Source organism: Manis javanica, chromosome 7, assembly GCF_040802235.1.
Source record: "Manis javanica isolate MJ-LG chromosome 7, MJ_LKY, whole genome shotgun sequence".
NCBI lineage: Eukaryota > Metazoa > Chordata > Mammalia > Pholidota > Manidae > Manis > Manis javanica.
The window spans coordinates 73133161-73150917 of NC_133162.1; the positions used below are offsets into that span (position 1 = coordinate 73133161).

The following is a 17757-nucleotide window of genomic DNA, read 5'->3' on the forward strand; positions in this document are numbered from 1 at the left end:
GTCTTTAACCTGAGTGAAGAGATATTTATTTATGACATGACTAAGGATTACATTTCACTTTTCTCTAGTGTCACCTTATAAGGTCCATGCTTTGCCCACTGACCTGCAAAACCAGTCTCACCCATCAGATGTCCACACATGCACAGGTCTGATTCTGGACTCCAGTCTGTTCAGTTGGCTTTTATTGGTGCCGACGTGACCATGCCATTACATTGTGTTCTGAATTACCATAACTTTAAACAAGTTGGTGTCTCTGAGAGCTATTCCACTCACCTCACTGTTAAAAATTGTCATGGCTATTTGTAGCCTTTGTACTTCCATAAATTTTGGAATAAGCTGCATGGAAACTTGTATGAATTTGATTGGAGTCTCACTGAATCTATAAGCTGACCTTGGGAAAATTGACATCTTTTATCATATGAGTCCTCCAATCTTTCAAACAACATATCTCTTTAGGGTATTAACTGTCTTTCAATTAAGTTTTGTACTTCTTTGCACAGTGGACTTTTACATGTATTATTTTTTAGGTTTTTCTTCCTTTGCATTTTTTGATGCCATTGTAGCTATCTTTTATTTATATTTATTGTTACTGTGGTTAGAAATCAAATTGACTTTTGTGTGTTAACTTTTGTGTTGAGCAACCTTGCCAAAAACATTTAATTCTAATAATGTATTTCTAGTTTCTCTGGCATTTTTTTCTGTTATACGATCATAACATATGTAAGTGAAAGTTATGTTTCTTTTCAAGTTTTAAATCTTTATTTTTCTTTGCTGGTTAGGATTTATTGTGCAGTGTTGACTGCAAGTGATAAAAGTGGGCTTTCTGCCCGCGTTTCTGATATCAAGGGGAGCACTCTCAGTGTTCCATCAGTAAGTATGGCATTTGCAGAGGAGTTTTTGTAAACACCTTCTATCAAGTTCACAAAGTTACCTTCTGTTACTACTTGGTGAGTTTTTATCATGCTTGAGAACATTTATCAAAAACTTAACTATCTGTTGAGATGAAGGTAAGATTTTTTTCCATCTTTAATATGTTAAATTGATGAATTGTATTAATTTTCTGAAGTACCCTTGCATTCCTGGGGTAAACTGCAATCTGTGTTGGGGTATGATGTTGTGTGCTTATTGTACATTGTTGGATCGATTTGCATATGGACACACACACAGTATTCTTTGCCTGCCTGTATATGTATTTGTGTGGGTGTGGGTGTATATATGTATTTCAGGTGTTTTCCATCTCTTCATGAGATTGCCTCTGCCGTCCTTTCTCATCCTTGTTGGACTTTTTTGTTAAGGTTATGATAGTTTAAAAATAAGTTACAGGTGTTCTTACTCTGTTTCTGGAAAAGTTTTGTAAGACGAATTATTTCTCCCTTGAATATTTGGCAGAACTGCCTGAAAACCACCTGGTTGTGAACTTTTCTATATGGGAAATTTATGTAAGAATCTATATGAGAATGTTTCTAATGGTTCAATTCATTTAATGACTGTAGAACTATTCAGATTTTCTGGGGTTTTTCATAGTCAGTTTTGAGTTATTCTAGATAAGGTACAATTTTCTAGGAATTCATAGTGGTAAACTTAAAAATTTAGAGGAAATGTACAAAGTTGTTTGCAATATCCTCTTACTCTGTGTAGAACATGCATGCGCAGGATCTGTTGTGATAGTGTCTTTCATTCTTGATACTGTTTGTTTGTGGTCTTTTTTTTTTGTGATTAGTCTGGCCAGAGTTTTGCAGATTTTTTTAAGTCCTCTCAAATAACTGATGCTACCAGTCACACAGGAGAGATCCAGTTGCTTCACATCTTCCCCAACACAGTATTTTCAATGTTTTTAATATAGATCCTTCAGTTTCTGTTGGGTGTGTACAGTTATCTCAGTTTGGTTTTATTGTAGGGAATATTTTAAATGTTCAGTTTAACATCATCAGGGAATGGCATTAAATATCTTTTCATAAGTTTATTGGCCTTTTGGATATCTTCTTTTGTGAAATGCCTACTAAGATTTTTTGCCTTTTTTAAATTGCCTTTTTTTAAAAATTGATTGTAGGAGTTATTTCTATATTCTGGATGTTAATCTTTTGTCATATCTATGTATTGAATTATCTTCTCCCAGACGGGACTATTTTTCCTTTTCTTAATGATATCTGTTAATAAACAAAAGTTCTTAATTTTAATAATGGCCAGTTTATCAATTATCTTTCTTTTATGGCTACTGATTTTGGTGTCCAATTTAAGAAACCTTTGCCTGCTCCAAAGTAAAAAGAAAGTTTCACATTTGGTTAGGTGCTTTATTGTACTGCTTTAAGTCAAGATTCATCCTGCAGAATTTCTGTTAGTGAAGGGCCACTGATAGCAAACTCTCTTTCAGTTTGAAAAATATCTTTTATCTCATTTAAAAAGTGTTTCTGGGAGAACATAAAATTCTAGGTTAGGAAATTTTCTGTTAGAACACTGGTGTTATTAGTCCACTGTTTTCTGGCTTCAGTTATTTCTATTGTGAAGTGAGCTGTCAGCTTAACAACTGATACTTGTTTGATGGTAATAACCTTATCTTTCCCTGGCAGGCAGTCTTTAAGATCTCATCTTTTTCTGTTACGTATCACTATGATATGTCTGTGTGTGGATTAATTTTTTTCTAGTCCTGCTTGAGATTCATTTAGCACCCCCAGATTGTTGTCTGTTATCAATTTGGGAAGAGTCTCAGCTATTATAATTTTAGTGTCTCTGCCTCATTCTCTCTTTCCATCTATAACTCTGAAAATATATGTTAAACCTGTTATATCCTCCATGTCTCAACCTATTTCATGTTTTCCAATCTTTGCTACATTCTGGTAATTTCCTTAGTTAAGATTTCTATTTCTTCTAGAAATGAAAACAAATTTTGAAATACAACACGTGGGTTTAACAGAAGATTAAACACAGTTAAAGAGAGACTTTTTAAACTAGCATATAGGTCAGAATGTCTGCCTCTACTGGGTAATTTAGGGAAGTTCAGGGCCATGTTAAACTAAATACTTGGCTTAAAGTTTTTTTGACCAATGTTACTTGTGCTATAAATGAAATACACTGACTTGTGGTTATAAATGCTGAGGGTTTTCTCCATCCGCATTCAGTGCCAAGGTTCAAAACAGGCAATTTTCCTTAACCCCCTTGGTGGGGTTGAGGGTGGAGCATTGTATTACAAGTTCACTGAGGGGTGGTTCTTTGGGATGCCAGCCTTTTGGGCTAGGGTCTCCTATAGGACCTCTCTTCTTGCACAGGCCCTGGGCTTTCTTTCCTATCCATCCCCCTTGTGGACATGAAAACGGAAGCTCACAGTCCCTGCCTTCAGGACAAAAGGTGGCTTCAGAGTTTCGTTAACCTCTCTGGGTTTCTGCCTTGAATTTTGAAGTTTTATATAACTGTTATCAGTTGATTTCAGCTTACAAGCACTTAGTCTTTCACGTCCAGAAATGGACAGGTGTATAACTTATATTCTTGACATTGTTTTCCCAACATTGTTTGTTACTCAAGATCCATGCCTGAGAGTCCTGGGATGTATACTGGTTTGGGGATGAGTGGGAGGTGGGGGTGGGATTTGGCAGCTCTTCATCTTACAGTGTCATGACTTCCTTTTTGGGACTAACGGTAGAAAATGCATTATGATCTAAGGTTAACAGCCTATAGGTTTTTCATTTAGGAAGTCGCTATGAATCCCAAATTTGTGGGAATTTTTCCCCATATGTGTCTATATACTGGTTAAATTGAGCACTGAAGCAACTCTTTGGAAATGCTAGAATATGTATTGACCAGGACTTCAGTTATTCCTTTGACAGGGTGCTTTTAATCCTTTGTTTCACTTTTCCCAGAAGATTGTGCAAGAGAGGTGGCATTGCGTTTCCCCCCGGGAGCCGCTACAGGTACCCAGCTACCACTGCTCCTAATGAACTGGGTGCTACGCTTCTGCCATAATATTACGACAACCCTGTGATACAGAGAGTACTGGGATTCCATAATAATCATGAAGAAGTGGAGGCTGAAAAAAGCAAGCAGCTTGTCCAAGGGCATCCAGCTGGGAACCGAAAACTTAACTTGATTTCTTGCTCTTAACGCGTGTGCTGTCTTGCCTCACTGAGCAATGTGGCTTACATTTACATAGAGGTATGTATTTCACAGGTGATCTTAGTTTGTCACAAGCCTCCATGGCCTTAGCAGGGATCCTTGGTTCATCTTCCTGTTGCATCTGATGCTATAACAGATTTGTTCCCAAAGTGCATGTGTGAAGTGAAAGGTAGCATTCGGTCATCCAGTGTTGTCAGGACCTGCATACCATGCTGGTCACTGGCTACACAGCTATACAAGTGGCTTCTACACAGAAAGAGCCAAGACTCTGGTACATAGGACAAATGCCAGCAGTGTGATGTGGAAGGAGGGACAGGGCCTGGAGGAGCACAGAGCATGACTCACTGGGGAAGATGTAAGGAGACTCTTGAAGAGTGTGTGTAAGAATGGAGTCACAAGGGTATTAGGTGCATAAGAGTGGCATGTGGGGTTAGCATGCCTAAGAAGTAGGGGCACCTGGGAGAGTGAGCTAGGAGGGCAGGAGGGAGCCAGTCCCTGCGGTTCTCACACCCTGGCCGGCTTCTAGGACTTGCCTGGGTTTCCCAGTAAGCAGGAATGCAGTGGGGCCCTGAGAATATTTTGAGCAAGTTTCCAGTGCTGCTGCTGTCAGGGACCCACAGCTTGAGAAGCGCTGGCCCGAGGAACCACCACGGGTAAAGGAGGGCACCAAGCTGGCTCACCTCCTGCCCCAGCACAAGCTCTGTATTCCAGGTGCAGCCTGTGTCCCAGGCACAGCAGCCCCTTCTTCAGCTGAGGGAGGTGAAACTTCCAAAAATAACTACCAGGACATAGAGGATACCACTGAATTTAAAGACCCAAAAAATGCTGTCATTTACCCAAAATTAATTCACATATCCTCATAGGTACCCTCATTTGTTCCACAAACACCTGAGCACCCATTGTGTGCTGTCCAATCCATGAGGCACTGGAGGGGCAGCAGGTAACAAGGCCCTGCAAGCCTGGCCTTCTGTCCAGTATGTGGCCACTAGCTATTTAATCTTAAATAAAATTATAAGTCCCATTCCTCAGTTGCACTAGCCATAGCTCAGTGCTCAGGGCCTATCTGTAACTAGCAGCTACTCTACTGGACAGTGCAGATACCAGACACTCTGTCATCAAAGAGTTCTCTGCTGGGCAGCACTGGTCTGATGGGCATGGCAGACCTGAGCACATTAAAAGCAGGCTGAGCTAGCTCTTCAGGAGCAGGTAAGGTTCAATGAGCTGTGACGAGCAGACCTCATCCAGCCTGGGCCTCACTGACAGGGCAGCAGTGGGACAAGTTAGGTCTTAAGTTAGGTCTCCCAAAGTCCCATGGCCATGTAATACAAGCATTGGGGACATATTTTTGGATGTTAGTTGGAGGAAAGCACACACTTCTTGTACAACTTTGTCTCATTCTGCATTATTTGTTTGAAAAGCCCTTTGGCTGCCCCATCCTCCCTAGCCAGGCTTCCCGCCAGCAGCAGAGCCCCTTTACCTCGCTGAATTTGCACAGGGAGCAGGCACACGAGGGGGCAGCATGCTTCTTTATTGATACAGGTACGTACATCCAATCACACCCACCCTGACATGCTGCACCATGGCACAGCTTTATACTCAGTGTTCATCTTAAGATACCAAAATATCACAGTTAAGGAATGTATCAAATGGGGAAAACAAAGTAGCAGACAGACACTATCAGGTAGGCACTAGAACCAAGGGAGCTGCTTAACGCATGTACAGAAAATGTTCTCATGTTGAACTCCAAATATATATTCTCAATTCTTAAGCCTTTATCTCAAATACATAAAGCAATATATACTATCAGTATACAATATGTACTATCTAGAACATCTGAAAAGTGCAAAAACACTGTGACAATACAGTGCGAATACTCTTGTTCCACCCAGAGCAGAGGATCATGGAGCCCCCTCCTTCTGAGGCCTCACCTTCACATGGCAGCCTCTCCTAGCAGCTTTGGGAATTAGCAACTAACTGACCCGTCCTCACCCAGGCCTCCCCACTGGAGGCTCCTGTGGAAGCTGGGCGTGCAGAGAGAAACAAGGGTGACTGGTTCCAAATCTGCTTGTGCAGACAGGAGCCCCACTAGGAGGGAGATGGAGTCAGCGTGGATTGCCCACCTCCGACTTTGGAGGGAGCAGCGCTGTCCCGGTCACACAGCCAGGATGTCAGACAGAAAATGGAGTGTACTTGCCAAGTTTGGGTGTGGAAAATACCTCCAAAGGTTGGGCAGATTATGTGAGGGGGCTCCAGCAGTGACTGGTCCAGCTGATTGTCTGTTTCAGAGTTCGTTAGGGGAGCGCCCACTCGGAGGGAAGGAGGAAGCGGCCCACCAGAATACTGATTTGAGACCTGCTTCTTTGTATTTTGTACTTGGTTTCAAGAAAGGTTTTAAATGTCCCCATTCTCAGGTCTACTTTGTATTCTCTTCATTACAACCAAGTGTCTTTCAGTGATAGCCTGGAAAACTGACAATTGCATGACTCCCCCACTGACACTGTGTTCGATTTTCTCCTTCCCTAAAACGTTGAAGAACAATTTGCCAGATACATTCCAGCAGCTAAGATACTGCCAGGTGTCCCCTGCCCCTCCCCGACCCTCTAAGTCCCTGATAAAGGAAAATGAAAATGTAAACTTTGGAAAGCCTGCACTAAGGTTCACTTCCAGAAGTATGCCTCCCAGACCCCCTTGCCACCCAAGCCCCTCGTGCTGGAACCTCTCTGGCCCGGGCTTTGAGAGCAGAGCTTTCCCAGCGGCACTGGCTGGCTGCGGGCTAGAAGAACAGAGCGGGAGCCCGGCCCTCCGTCCGCTCTAAGGCACTAACCCCGACATCAGAGACACTGGCTGGAAGGGCATCCGAGCAGGCAGGGCTTGTGTTGGTTTGGGTTGGGTTTTTTAAAATATTTTTCTGTAAGGTGTTAATAATCAAAAAGTAGAAAGAAAATCTCCATTCCATTAGATGTCATCATGGATGCCATCTCCCATGTTACTCCTCCCTCCCCAAAGCAGGGCCCTGCCCTGTTGTTTAAAATAAACAAAAAGAACTTCATAAGTGCTAAAGGTTGATGCATGAAATAATTACCCTTTTTTTCATAAAAGTTATATACAAAATGGACCCCAACCAGTGAGGCCTCCTAATCTCTACTCCTATCAATCAAGACTGAAACTCAGTGCCTGTGTGTGCTTCATCCAGTGGTGGCAGGCTGCTCCGGTGCCTTCAGGCTCTGTTGAGGAGGGTGGTCCTAAAGGAGGCGGGGCACAAGGCAATGTCAGGCACTGGCAGGCAGGCCCTTTCCCGGGCACACATGCTATTCAGGGAAGCTCCGGACCTTCGAGCCCCACGTCCTCAGCTCCCACCACCATCGCCTGCACCGGGGCAGGACGCCTTCCTCTACCGCAGTTCTCCCCCTTCCCAGTAGGCTCAGGTGTGGGCTGGGCTGGGGGCTCACAGGACGGGCCTTGGAGTTTCCTACCTGAGCGTCTTCCAGCTGTCCTTTTCCATGTGGTTCTCGGGACCTTCGCTTTCAAAGGAGGCGATGAAAAGAGCTAAGAGATGGGAAGCCCCTCAGAACCCACGTCCGCATGCAGCCAGTCTGCCTGCCGCACCAGTTTCCCCTTCTCAGACACTCCCTTCTGGGGGTCAACTTTCGGGCCAAAGGGACAGTGACCTCTGGCCAGGGCTCATCCACAGGTCTCTACAGCGTGGGGTTCCCTGCGCCCTAGAGCCCCCAGCTCCCTGATCCAGGAGTCAGCCAAGTGTGCTGGTTCTGCAGCTGGCCCAGCCCCCTTCTGGCTCTCACGTGGCCTCCAGAGCTGATCTCTGCTTGTCCTTATCTGTCGTTTGCCCACGACCCTCCCTCAGGCTCTCAACCCTGCAAGCTGAGCTTCCGCTCTGTAGCTCAGGCCCTAGACGTGGCAGGAGTCGGGTATGTAAGTGTGGGTCGTGGCCCTCACCTTCCTCGCTGTAGATGGGCGCTGTGAGCAGGTAACTCTGAATCTTCTTGTCCTTCTCGAAGGGACACTCTACCTGTGTCCATGTCATGAACTCATGGATCTGTCTGGAGATCTCCCAAAATTTCTGAAGGGGCAGAAGACCAACTAGATGTTCATTTGTCACTAAGATTGAAATCCTTGGTTAGGGCATGGGACACAGGTTCTGGTTTTAGTCTGCTGCTCCCTTCCCTAGTCCCCAAGGCCACTCTGCCCTCCCACTGGGCCACCAGGCTGCAGCAGGGTCTCTGCCTCCCCTATGCAGGGACCCCAAGCATGCCCCATCTTCATCTCCAGGCTGAAGCAGGCATCCCAGCCACCCCAGCACCGCCAATCAGAAAACATCACCACCTCAGTCTTCAGGTTCTGTGTAAGAATCTGTGACTCCCTGTCACCCCTTACCTGGACATTCCAGCTCCTCTGCACCTGCCCAGTCACCTCTGTTGCTACCTCCTGCCCTTGGCCAGGTATCCTTAGCTTTCATCTACAATTCTACTACCTTCTCTCTGCCCAAGGCCCTTGTTGCCTGAAGCCTCTCAGAATGGTCCCTTCTGTCTCCAAGCTCTGTAACCAGCTCATTCACCCATAAGGGCTGGGGCTACACCCTCACTCCCCACCGTGTGTGGGGAGCCTGGCCATGCCCCCAGACCCCAACAGGCTGAGCTCACCTTGAAGTTAATGTGCCCATTGGGCAGGTGGTTGGTGTGAATTTTGTGCAGGAAGTAGATGTCCTTCACGAAAAGGTTGAACACAGGGATGACGATCTTCTCCCGGCTGCTATTGGCCATCTGGGACCTCTGTGTGGCCCCCTGCAGGGCCGTGCGGTAGTTGCAGAAGTTGCTGGATGGGTCCATGTGGTGCTGTGGGCAGAGGATGTGGTGGACAGTGCCGCCTCTCTCCGACCTGCTCAGGTGCCCCTTGCCAAGCAGGGAGCAGCTGATGGGGAAGGCACTTCCTGCCTGGGAAGCCCTGGACTGTCCCCACAAGAGATCTATTTTCCAGCAGTGAGTGCAGGAGGGGGTTGCCTGGAGGCACCTTGCTGAGCACTGGGCCAGGGCCTTTCGGGGGTCTGAGCTCCACCAGGAAAGCAGAGGGAAGCCTCGCAGCTCTCGCTCGCCTCTTCCTGCTCTGTGGAGCCTGGGTCTCACCCCTTTCCTTTCAAAACCTTCCTTTGATCCTCTCCTTAGACTTAACTCCTCCCAAACCTAAACAGCTCCACAAAAACACATGATGGCAGAAATGGATTCTGTGGGCAGGTACATCTGGACAAGGCTGCACAGGAAACTGTCAGCCCCTGGCTGCTCAGGTGACCCAGGGCCAAGTAAACCAGGCCAGGAAGAGGCCAGTCTCTGCTTAGTCTGCATCACCCACAAGGGGCTCATGGGCCCTCTTTGGTCAAGCTAGCCACTCCCCAGAACTTGTGTAGACAATGCCAGGTCCGAATGAAGTCCCAGAGTTGAGGAGAGCTTCCTCTACACCCCTCCTGAGGGCAGCCAGGCCAGGCCCGCTAGACGCACCCAACCCCAGGGAGCACTGTGGGCACTGAGTTCTAAGTGAGGCGCGAAGTGTGCTGGGAGGCCCTCAGAACCCACTTCCACATCCAGCAACGCAGGCGGGGTGCCTACCTCCAAGACGTCAAACTTGGCTGTCTTGACTTTGGACCACGTCTTCTTCAGCCTTGCCACAGGACTGAGGTTCATGCCGGCTGCAAGGGAGGGCAGGTGGGGTCAGGGCAGGGGAGGCAGACCACACAGAGGCTGGTTGGGAAGCCCAGCCCAGACACTCACAGACGATGGCCATCATGGAGTTGAAGTTGCCGATGTTGAAGCACTCCCGGGCCACATCGATGAAGAGCTCCAACACGTGGGTCCGCTGCTTCTTCTTCACCGCCTGGGCAGCCGCACAGCCTCCGCATGAGCCCACCAGGCACCCCTCCAGCCCCAAAGCCGCCCTGGGCCCACAGAGCTGTCAGACCCATGGTTGGGGGCACCCGCAGGCTGCAGAGGCAGGAAATGCAGCCATGGCATTTCCAGCACTGGCAGAGGGGCAGGAGGGCAGGCTGAGAGTGCCAAGGGGGCTGCCAGTGGGCTCACAGGCCATGCTGGGCAGTGTGCCCTCCTCGGTGGCTCTCATGATCTAACGCATCACTGCGGGCCATGGGGTAGGGGGGTGGCACCTCCGGGGCCCTAACAAAGGGGGCATCCTCTGCTTTGAATGTTTCATCATCTGAGGGGAACAGGAGCTAGAGCCTCAGCAGCACCCCCCGTACCCAGGTTGTGCTGCAGAGCTTACCCGGCACACCTCGGTGGCCACCAGCATGCTGAGGCAGTTGAACCAGTTATCGTAGGCCTCCAGGCTGTAGGTCTTGGTCAGGTCCCCTCGGCACTGGGGGGACACAGCAGGTCACAGGGAACCCGAAGACCCTGCCGGTGGATGCTGCCCCAGCCCTAGCCCCAGAACCAAGAAGCAGGAGCTGGAGCTAGAGGAGGGGACTGTGAAAATGATGGTAGGTGGGGGAAGCTGGGTGGGTGCCTTCTGTGGGCCCTTACCCCAGGCCCCTCAGGACTAAGCTGACAGCCCAGCTGGCTCCCCAGGACCCTGGGACCACTGGGCCCCCTCCCAGCATGCACCACCCCACATGGCCATCCACCAGCTCCCAGGAGCAGGGGCCAGGAAGCCAGACCCACATCCATTGAATTGTGAGGCCTCACCCTCAGGAGGCCCCTACCCACCTGTGTGGGGTGTGGTGCCAGGCCCACCCTCAGGCCACCCCAGAGTACCCGCCAACCCCTCACCCTGTGCTTGTCCCGAGAGTCCATGTGGCTGACAATCTGCATCAGGTCCTCAGGGTGAATGCTGCTGACCCTCTCCTGGACAGGTGGGGAGGGAGAGGAATGCTGGGGTCATAAGCTGTCCATCGTCAGGCAGGCATAGCCCCACGTTCAAGAGCATAGGGCATGGTCACCTGAGACTTCCCTGCAGGCTGCACCTCAGCCCTTCTGTGCACAGGCCCTGCCCAGCACCCCCAGTGTACGCAGGGTTCTGGAAGGGAGGAGACAGGGCTGCATGGGAGGGAGGCGGAAGCCATGGGGCAGTAGCTGCTGGGTGTAGGGTACCCTCCCAGCCCAAGACACAGGCAGGAAGAGGTGACAGGCTGGGGAGCTGGCTTTCCCTCTGGAAGCCCTTCACTTCTGCCCAGGCCAATCCCCCATCCTGGGCCACTGTGGTCCCCATTGCCCCAGCCCCTCCCATTAACATGGGCTACTGTAACCCAGAGACCCAGGCATCAGGCACAGAGAACCCACTGCTCAAGTGGATACACCCGCCAAAGCAGTGGTTGGAACAGGCAAGCAGGCTTCACCTGACCCTAGTCTAGCTGCTGGGGGGCCCTGCAGACTGACCAGCTCCATGTGAGTCAGCTGCTGGGCCAGAACTAGGGGGTCAGCGCACACTCCCAGGATGTCCTTCTGAGCAGCTGGTGGCTTGGCCTTGAGGATGGACCCCTTGTCCATGGCCGGTGAGCGGAGCTTCTCCCGAAGCTCCTGAAGCTGGCTCCGAGCAGCCAGGGATAGCAGCAGGCTCTGTGTCATTTGGGCAATGGCCTTCTTCACCGTTCCATTCTCCTGTGGGTCAGAGGCAAGGAAGGTGCTGGTGTGGGCTGGTGGCAAGACCACCACCTCTTTGGACGGGCCCTTCTCATCTGCAGGGACATGCCTGACTTTGAACCCACATCCTTCACCCACACCTGCCCTTAAAGCTTGGGCCTTTGGTGACAGAGTCGGTACCATGCGGGCTTCTCTGAGTACTGCTGGGGAGGGCACCCAGCTGTCTGCCCTGTGGGAGTGAGAGCCGAGGGCCAGGTCAGGGCCAAGGGTAGGCTTCTGGTCTGAAAAGCATGGCTTCCTGGGTAGTGGCCAGCTGATAAGGCATCTAGAGGGCTTCTTCCTGGGCCAGGAGCCTTCGTTCCCTGGGTGGGGGCAGCCCTGGCCCTTCCCAAAGCTCTCTGGGCTCTCTGAGCACACAGCTTGTCCGCTGGAGGACCTGGGAGCCCGAAAAGTAGGCAGCCTCAAACGGCCTCCTGTGAGGCCCCCACTCTACCCACCCAAAGCCATGCAGACGGTAGGGCCTGGGCTCCTCCTGCCCAATGCTCGAGTCCCCTCAGGCAGAGGTGCCGAGGGCAAGTCTGGCCCGTTGAGGTGTCGAGGGTGGGGGCAGATGGGGTCACCCAGGAGTCCTCTTGGGGGAGTGACGGCAAAAGGGACCATGTAGAGAGCTGTCCCTGAAGACCCACCCTCCTGTGAGAGTAGACCCCTGCCCCAGGCCTACCTAAAGAGCCCTGGCAGGGGCCAAGGAGGGCCTTACCTCATCACACTGCGTGACCCGGTGGGTAATGGCCTTCAGCTCGGCCATGGCCTTCTCATCCTGGAAGTCGTAGGGGAACGCTTCCGTCCATTCCTGTAGCAGCTGCACCATCTTGGCTGAGAAGGACTTCAGCTTGGCCTGGGACAGCAGGGCGAGCATGAGTCCTCTGACCCTCCAGAGTGAGCAACAAGATGACCAGTGGTACCGGGCTCCCCATGTTCCCTGGGGCCCCCAGACACCCTCCAGAGCCAAGTCCACCTCGCAGCACCTGGGGGCCTCTGGACAGACAATCCCCACCCTGCATGAGGTTCTGTCACACCTGCTGTTTCATATTCCCTGTAAGTCGGCTCTTTCTCACTCAAGTTCATTTGCAAAAAACCTGTCCTGTCACTACCATGACACAGAAAACAGCTTTCTTTTGCTGTAATTAGAAGTTACCCAGAAGAAAACATAAAGAAAACCAAGCAAAATTATTAACATTAAGTGAGAGACTCTTTCCTGCCTCCTCCATTAAAATGAGGTTAGCAGAGCTGGGAGGGGGCACAGAGCAAACACGGGTAGTGTCCTCTTCCCAGCTTCATATCATTAAAGGCATCTGGAGGCCCCTGCTGTTGCCCCAGGCCCAGGCACTTACAGCCCAAGAAGGGGGTGCCACATGCTGGGCCCCAGCATCCCGGACGGCCCTCATGCCCAGCCCCACACTGTCCTACTGAAATGCCCAAACAAGCCCACAACCCTCCTGTGCCCACCTTCACCCCCAGCCCAGACCCCAGCCATGGCCCCTTTCCCTAGGTGGTCATGAGGGATGGCTTCTCTGGCCATGCAGTGCCTCTCCCAGCTGGCCCGCTAGCTCCCTGCAGCCTCTCCTGGCCAGGGAACACAGCATCTCAGGAGGCCTCACAGACATTTCCCCCAGATGTCCACAGCACCCCATTCTTAGAAAGAGAGCCCTGTGTTCCTTCCTCAGAGGCCCAATAGCACATATGACCATGGACACAAGCTGGCAGGCTCCCCCCAGGCTTCTAGGGTCCCCACACTGACTCTTAGCCTAGAATCTCATCTCCCCTCTCACCTGCACTTACTTCCACCTGTGCTTTTGGGAGCCTTTCCTGCCCACCACGCTAGGGTCAGTGCTACAACCCTGCCCCCCACCCCTGGGGTCAGCCCGCCTGGAGAGGAGGCTCTGAGGGTTACATGGCATTCACAGGCCTTTGCTATAAACCTGTGGAAGCAGGAGGCCCAGTCTGTGGAGGGGAGGGTCAGCAGCAAATGGGGACAGACCATGTTCTGCTGCAGCCCAGTATAGGCCCAGGAAGCTCTGACACATGCCCACCACTGCTTCTTCTGCACCAGACCCTAGGCTTCTAAAAGCTTCACCTCAAGCTGCTGCCCCTGCCTGCAGGGCTTCAAGGACAAACTGTGGTTTCTTGACCATCCTAGCCACCCAAAGCTTGGCTCCATCAGAAAAGTCAACAGTTGACAAACAGCCCTATTTGAGTCACTGAAAATGCCTACTGTGTGCAGAGAGGGGAGGTGACACAGGCCCCACTGGGTTCCTTTCTACCAGCTGTAGCCAGGCCTCCATTTCAGGAGCCCTGGCCTGACTAGGAGATCTGGCAGAGCTGCCTGCTGTGTCCCTTCCCCAGGATGGGCTGCAAGTGCCCACCAAGAGCAGTTGCTTCCAGACTGCCAGGAAGAGTGCTCGGCCCTGTGTGCGCTGCTGGGCTCCAGGGAGCTGCGCCCCAGCTGGTCCAGGAGGCCCGAGACCCAGTGAGGGAGTGCCCAGGCCGTGCTCAGCCAGACTCTGCCCGGCCTGCTTACTGTGAGCACACTTGTCTCGCATGAGTGACAGGGTGGAGGGGTGTAGAGACAGCACCCTGGCAGCACACCTTTACCTTCTCAGACGCGGCCTCCAGCTGCTGCCTCTGCTCCAGGCAGATCTGCCCCACTCGGGCCAGCAGGTCATGAGGTGGGATGAAGACCCGGGAGCTCAAGAGAAATGTGAAGATGTATGTCCTCTGAAGAAAGGAGCCAAAAAGGGGCAGAGTGGGTTGGGCCTGGCCTGGCCTCCAGGATGGTGGGCCAGGTCTGCTGCACCCAGGGGTACCAGCCAGTGGCCATGCCTTCTCCTTTCCCCTGGAATGCCCTTCCTTCTCTTCCTGCTGCCAAATCCCCCCCACCCCTGACCCGCGCACAGCACAGCTCAAACCCCAATTCCCAGCAGCTCATGGAAGCCCCCCAACAAGCTCCATCCTAGCAGTCTTGCCCTGCTGGGATTCTCCCCACCCTCAGCCTTCCCCAAGCACGGAGCTAAACCCAGCCTGGATGTTGGTGGGACGCTCTGAGCCTGTTCCAGCCTGCTGCCCAGCCCGTGGTGCTCCCTGGGCCGGGCTCCAAGCCTGCTTCTCCAGACCCTCACTGGCTTTGCCCAAGGTCTCTCGGTGGTGGGATGAGGCCTTGTCTGTGGGGCGGGACAGGACCTCCTCGGCCGCAGCACCCCTATCAAGCAAGTCCCCATGCAGCCCCTAACCCGCTGGGGCCTTGTCCCCACCTGCCTCATCAGAGCCCTTCTGTCCCACGTCCACGTGCCCTTGTTGCTGGGCTGTGTGATAAGGCTCTGAGGGGTCCTCATGATCCGGACTGAGAGGTGGCAGGGAACAGGGCCTGGGCAGAGGGTTCTCCGAAGCCTTTTGTCTGACATGGATCAGAGCCAGTGAGACAGCCACACTGGCCCCTGTCTGCAGACAGGTCAGACCTGGGGGTGGGCGACACTGCTCGGGGCTCTGCTGGGGACTCTACTCCCACATGGCTGCTGCAGATTGGGGGGCTCAGGCCCCCAACCCCACTCTGGGCTCAGAGGAAAAGGTCTTCCTTCCTTTAGCCCACAGCAAGCTGTGCTGCATTTGTGGGAGTACGGGCTTCCTGGAACAGGACCGAGGCTGCAGGCCCACTGCCCCATGCAGCCCTCAGGGGCACCCACAGGACCTATGTCCTGTCCCCAGGCCAGGCAGCGTGGTGCTCAGGGGTCCCAGTGGTCAGTGGCTCTGCGTCTAAGCTTGTGGCTCAGATGTCAGACAGAAGCACCAGGTGTCACCTCAGAGTTCTCAGCCAAAGGCCGGCGGGGCCCCCGGGGAGGAGCTGTGCCTCTCTGAGCAGCATGGGGGCTCCTAGTGCCTGTGACCCAGCTGCCCACATGGGCAGTGAGGGAAGGGTGGGGTGCCCAGAAGTTCAGCACCAGCTGCTGCCCTCCCAGACTCTCCCAGGGGCACCTTCCTACTCCCACCTCCATTTCATTCTCCTGGAAAGCAGGCTGGCATCCCAGGGCACAGTACTTCGGGAATGACACTGGGAGACATTTTGCTGAGGAGGCTCCTCTGGAACAGATCTAAAAGGGGAGGGTCCTCCCACAAAACCACAGCTCCCCCTCACCCAAACAACCCTGGACTCGGAAGTCCCAGAGCCAGGGTGGAGGGGGGCCGGGCACAGCCTTGCCTGGACTGCTTCAAAGGGCCTCAAGTGCCCTCTTCTTGGTTCTGCCACCTGGACCCTCAGCTACATCTGTATCACCACACCAGCCCCAGCCAGGCCCCACGAGGGTTTCTGAGATGGATGGAAGGGCAGATGGAGAACAGACTGAGCCCCAGGACTGGGTGATAAGGCCTGACACGTTGGGTGGGCCTGGAACCCCCGGAAGCTGAGCCGACACCAGTGTCAGCACATAGAAGCTAGAGTGCAGAGGGGGCAGTGCCTCCCCTGCCCGACATCGCAAGCTGTGTCTGACCGCCAAGGCCAGCACACAGGACTCTGCCCCGGGGAGGGGGCTGGTGCGGCTAAGCACTCCAAAGGGAGCAGGCAGGCCCAGCACCACCACTGCTAAGAGATGTCCCTCTTCAGAGGCACAAGGGAAGCCACATGATGAAGGAACTTCCTGTCCCAACAGTGTCCTGATGTCATCTTGAGGTGAAGAGGGAAGATGGAGATTGTGGTTGAAGGCCAGTCCTGCCCACGCGGGCGGGCCCTGGGGTCTGCATGCTGGCACGGCAGGGCTGTCCCCGCTATATTCTGGACTATGATAGTTCGTGCACAGACCAAATCTCCCCGCTTAGAAACAGGGCTCATGCTGGGTGGACCCTTGCAGGGACCCCAAGGCCTTTAGATGCCCCTTCCTTGCCTCAGGCCCTGCTCAAAACTTAAGCCTTGCCTCTCTCCTTGCTTGCCTGCTTCTTTGGGCTACCAGGCCATCTCCCAACTGCCCAGGGGCAGGGACACAGAAGGAGGCAAGGCAGGCACAGGAGGTGGGGCTGGGGCTCCCCGATGGCTACCCTGCATCCCCCCACTGCTCCATCCAGCTCTTTCTGGGCCTTTCCCCCACCCCAGAGGCAGCCTCTGGAACCAGGCTGCCCACACCAGGGACAGCCCTCTCCAGGCTGCAGACACTCACATCAGGGTAATAGTCCACCGTGGGGACCAGGTGCTCCATCAGTGCCTCCAGGGATCCAGAGATGAGGTGTCCGTCTTGGAAGATGAGGTCCCCGGAGCCACCAGCCCCACCTCCTCGCTCCCCCATGCCGGGTGGCACCTGTCCACTAAAGCCAGGCCCGAGTATGCTGGAGAAGACGGCGGACGTCTGGGGCATAGTTTCCTGGGAGAGAAGACGAGGCCAAACATGAAAGGCACCCCCCCAGATCCCCCTAGGCCTGCATGTTGGAGACCCCCCAGTGGGTCCCAGAGAGGCACCCCCACCAAGGGCAAGGGGTGGGCATTAGATATCAACTTGGGCTGGCAGGTTCCTGGGTGGCCCCACAGCTCCTGTTCTGTGCATCCCAGGCCTCACTCCAGGGGCCGGAACACGCAGAGCCCTGCCTCTGGGGTTACATCTCAGTGGGAGATGAGAAACCACGGAGAGAAATAACACCCGGGAAGAGAACACCAGGTATGCACGGGGTGGTCAGGGCAGCCTCAGGTAAGGGCACTGGAATAGACTGATGGCATTAGCTATGCAGCTCTCTGAGATAAGAAAGGAACATTCTAGGCATAGTCACAGCAGAGGAGGGTCGACTCTGGACGCTGTGAAAGATGGTCTTGGGCCTGAGCAAGCACAGGGAAGAACATGAGGGTAGGTTTGGGAAGAGATCTGGAAGTTGGCTTTGGACATGTTGAACTTGAAATGCCTGTTAGATGCAGATACTGGGCTGTAGAAGGGCAGCAGAGCAGCAGGGTGGGGGAGGCAGGAGGGCTCAGTGCTCCTGGGGCTGCCCACAGTGGCCTGGCCTGGTGTGACCTGGTCTCCACCTCATGCTG

At 52.7% G+C, this 17757-nt stretch overlaps 1 protein-coding gene across 4 annotated transcripts in view; it reads right to left on the minus strand.

The window, feature by feature from the left end:
- Positions 1 to 5612: 5612 nt before the first annotated feature.
- Positions 5613 to 17757, minus strand: part of RASGEF1A (RasGEF domain family member 1A) — a 77155-nt gene continuing 65010 nt past the window's right edge. For all 4 annotated transcript variants that reach the window (XM_037003080.2, XM_037003079.2, XM_017677706.3 and 1 more), the window contains 12 exons: positions 16898 to 17098; positions 14352 to 14474; positions 12457 to 12594; positions 11496 to 11717; positions 10890 to 10964; positions 10387 to 10479; positions 9882 to 9984; positions 9720 to 9799; positions 8763 to 8954; positions 8059 to 8182; positions 7578 to 7650; positions 5613 to 7346 (listed from right to left, as the gene is read on the minus strand). In XM_037003080.2, the coding sequence (XP_036858975.1) occupies positions 7322 to 7346; positions 7578 to 7650; positions 8059 to 8182; positions 8763 to 8954; positions 9720 to 9799; positions 9882 to 9984; positions 10387 to 10479; positions 10890 to 10964; positions 11496 to 11717; positions 12457 to 12594; positions 14352 to 14474; positions 16898 to 17092 (1443 nt within the window). In that variant the 5' untranslated portion in view covers positions 17093 to 17098 and the 3' untranslated portion in view covers positions 5613 to 7321. The remainder of the gene's footprint in view (positions 7347 to 7577; positions 7651 to 8058; positions 8183 to 8762; positions 8955 to 9719; positions 9800 to 9881; positions 9985 to 10386; positions 10480 to 10889; positions 10965 to 11495; positions 11718 to 12456; positions 12595 to 14351; positions 14475 to 16897; positions 17099 to 17757) is intronic.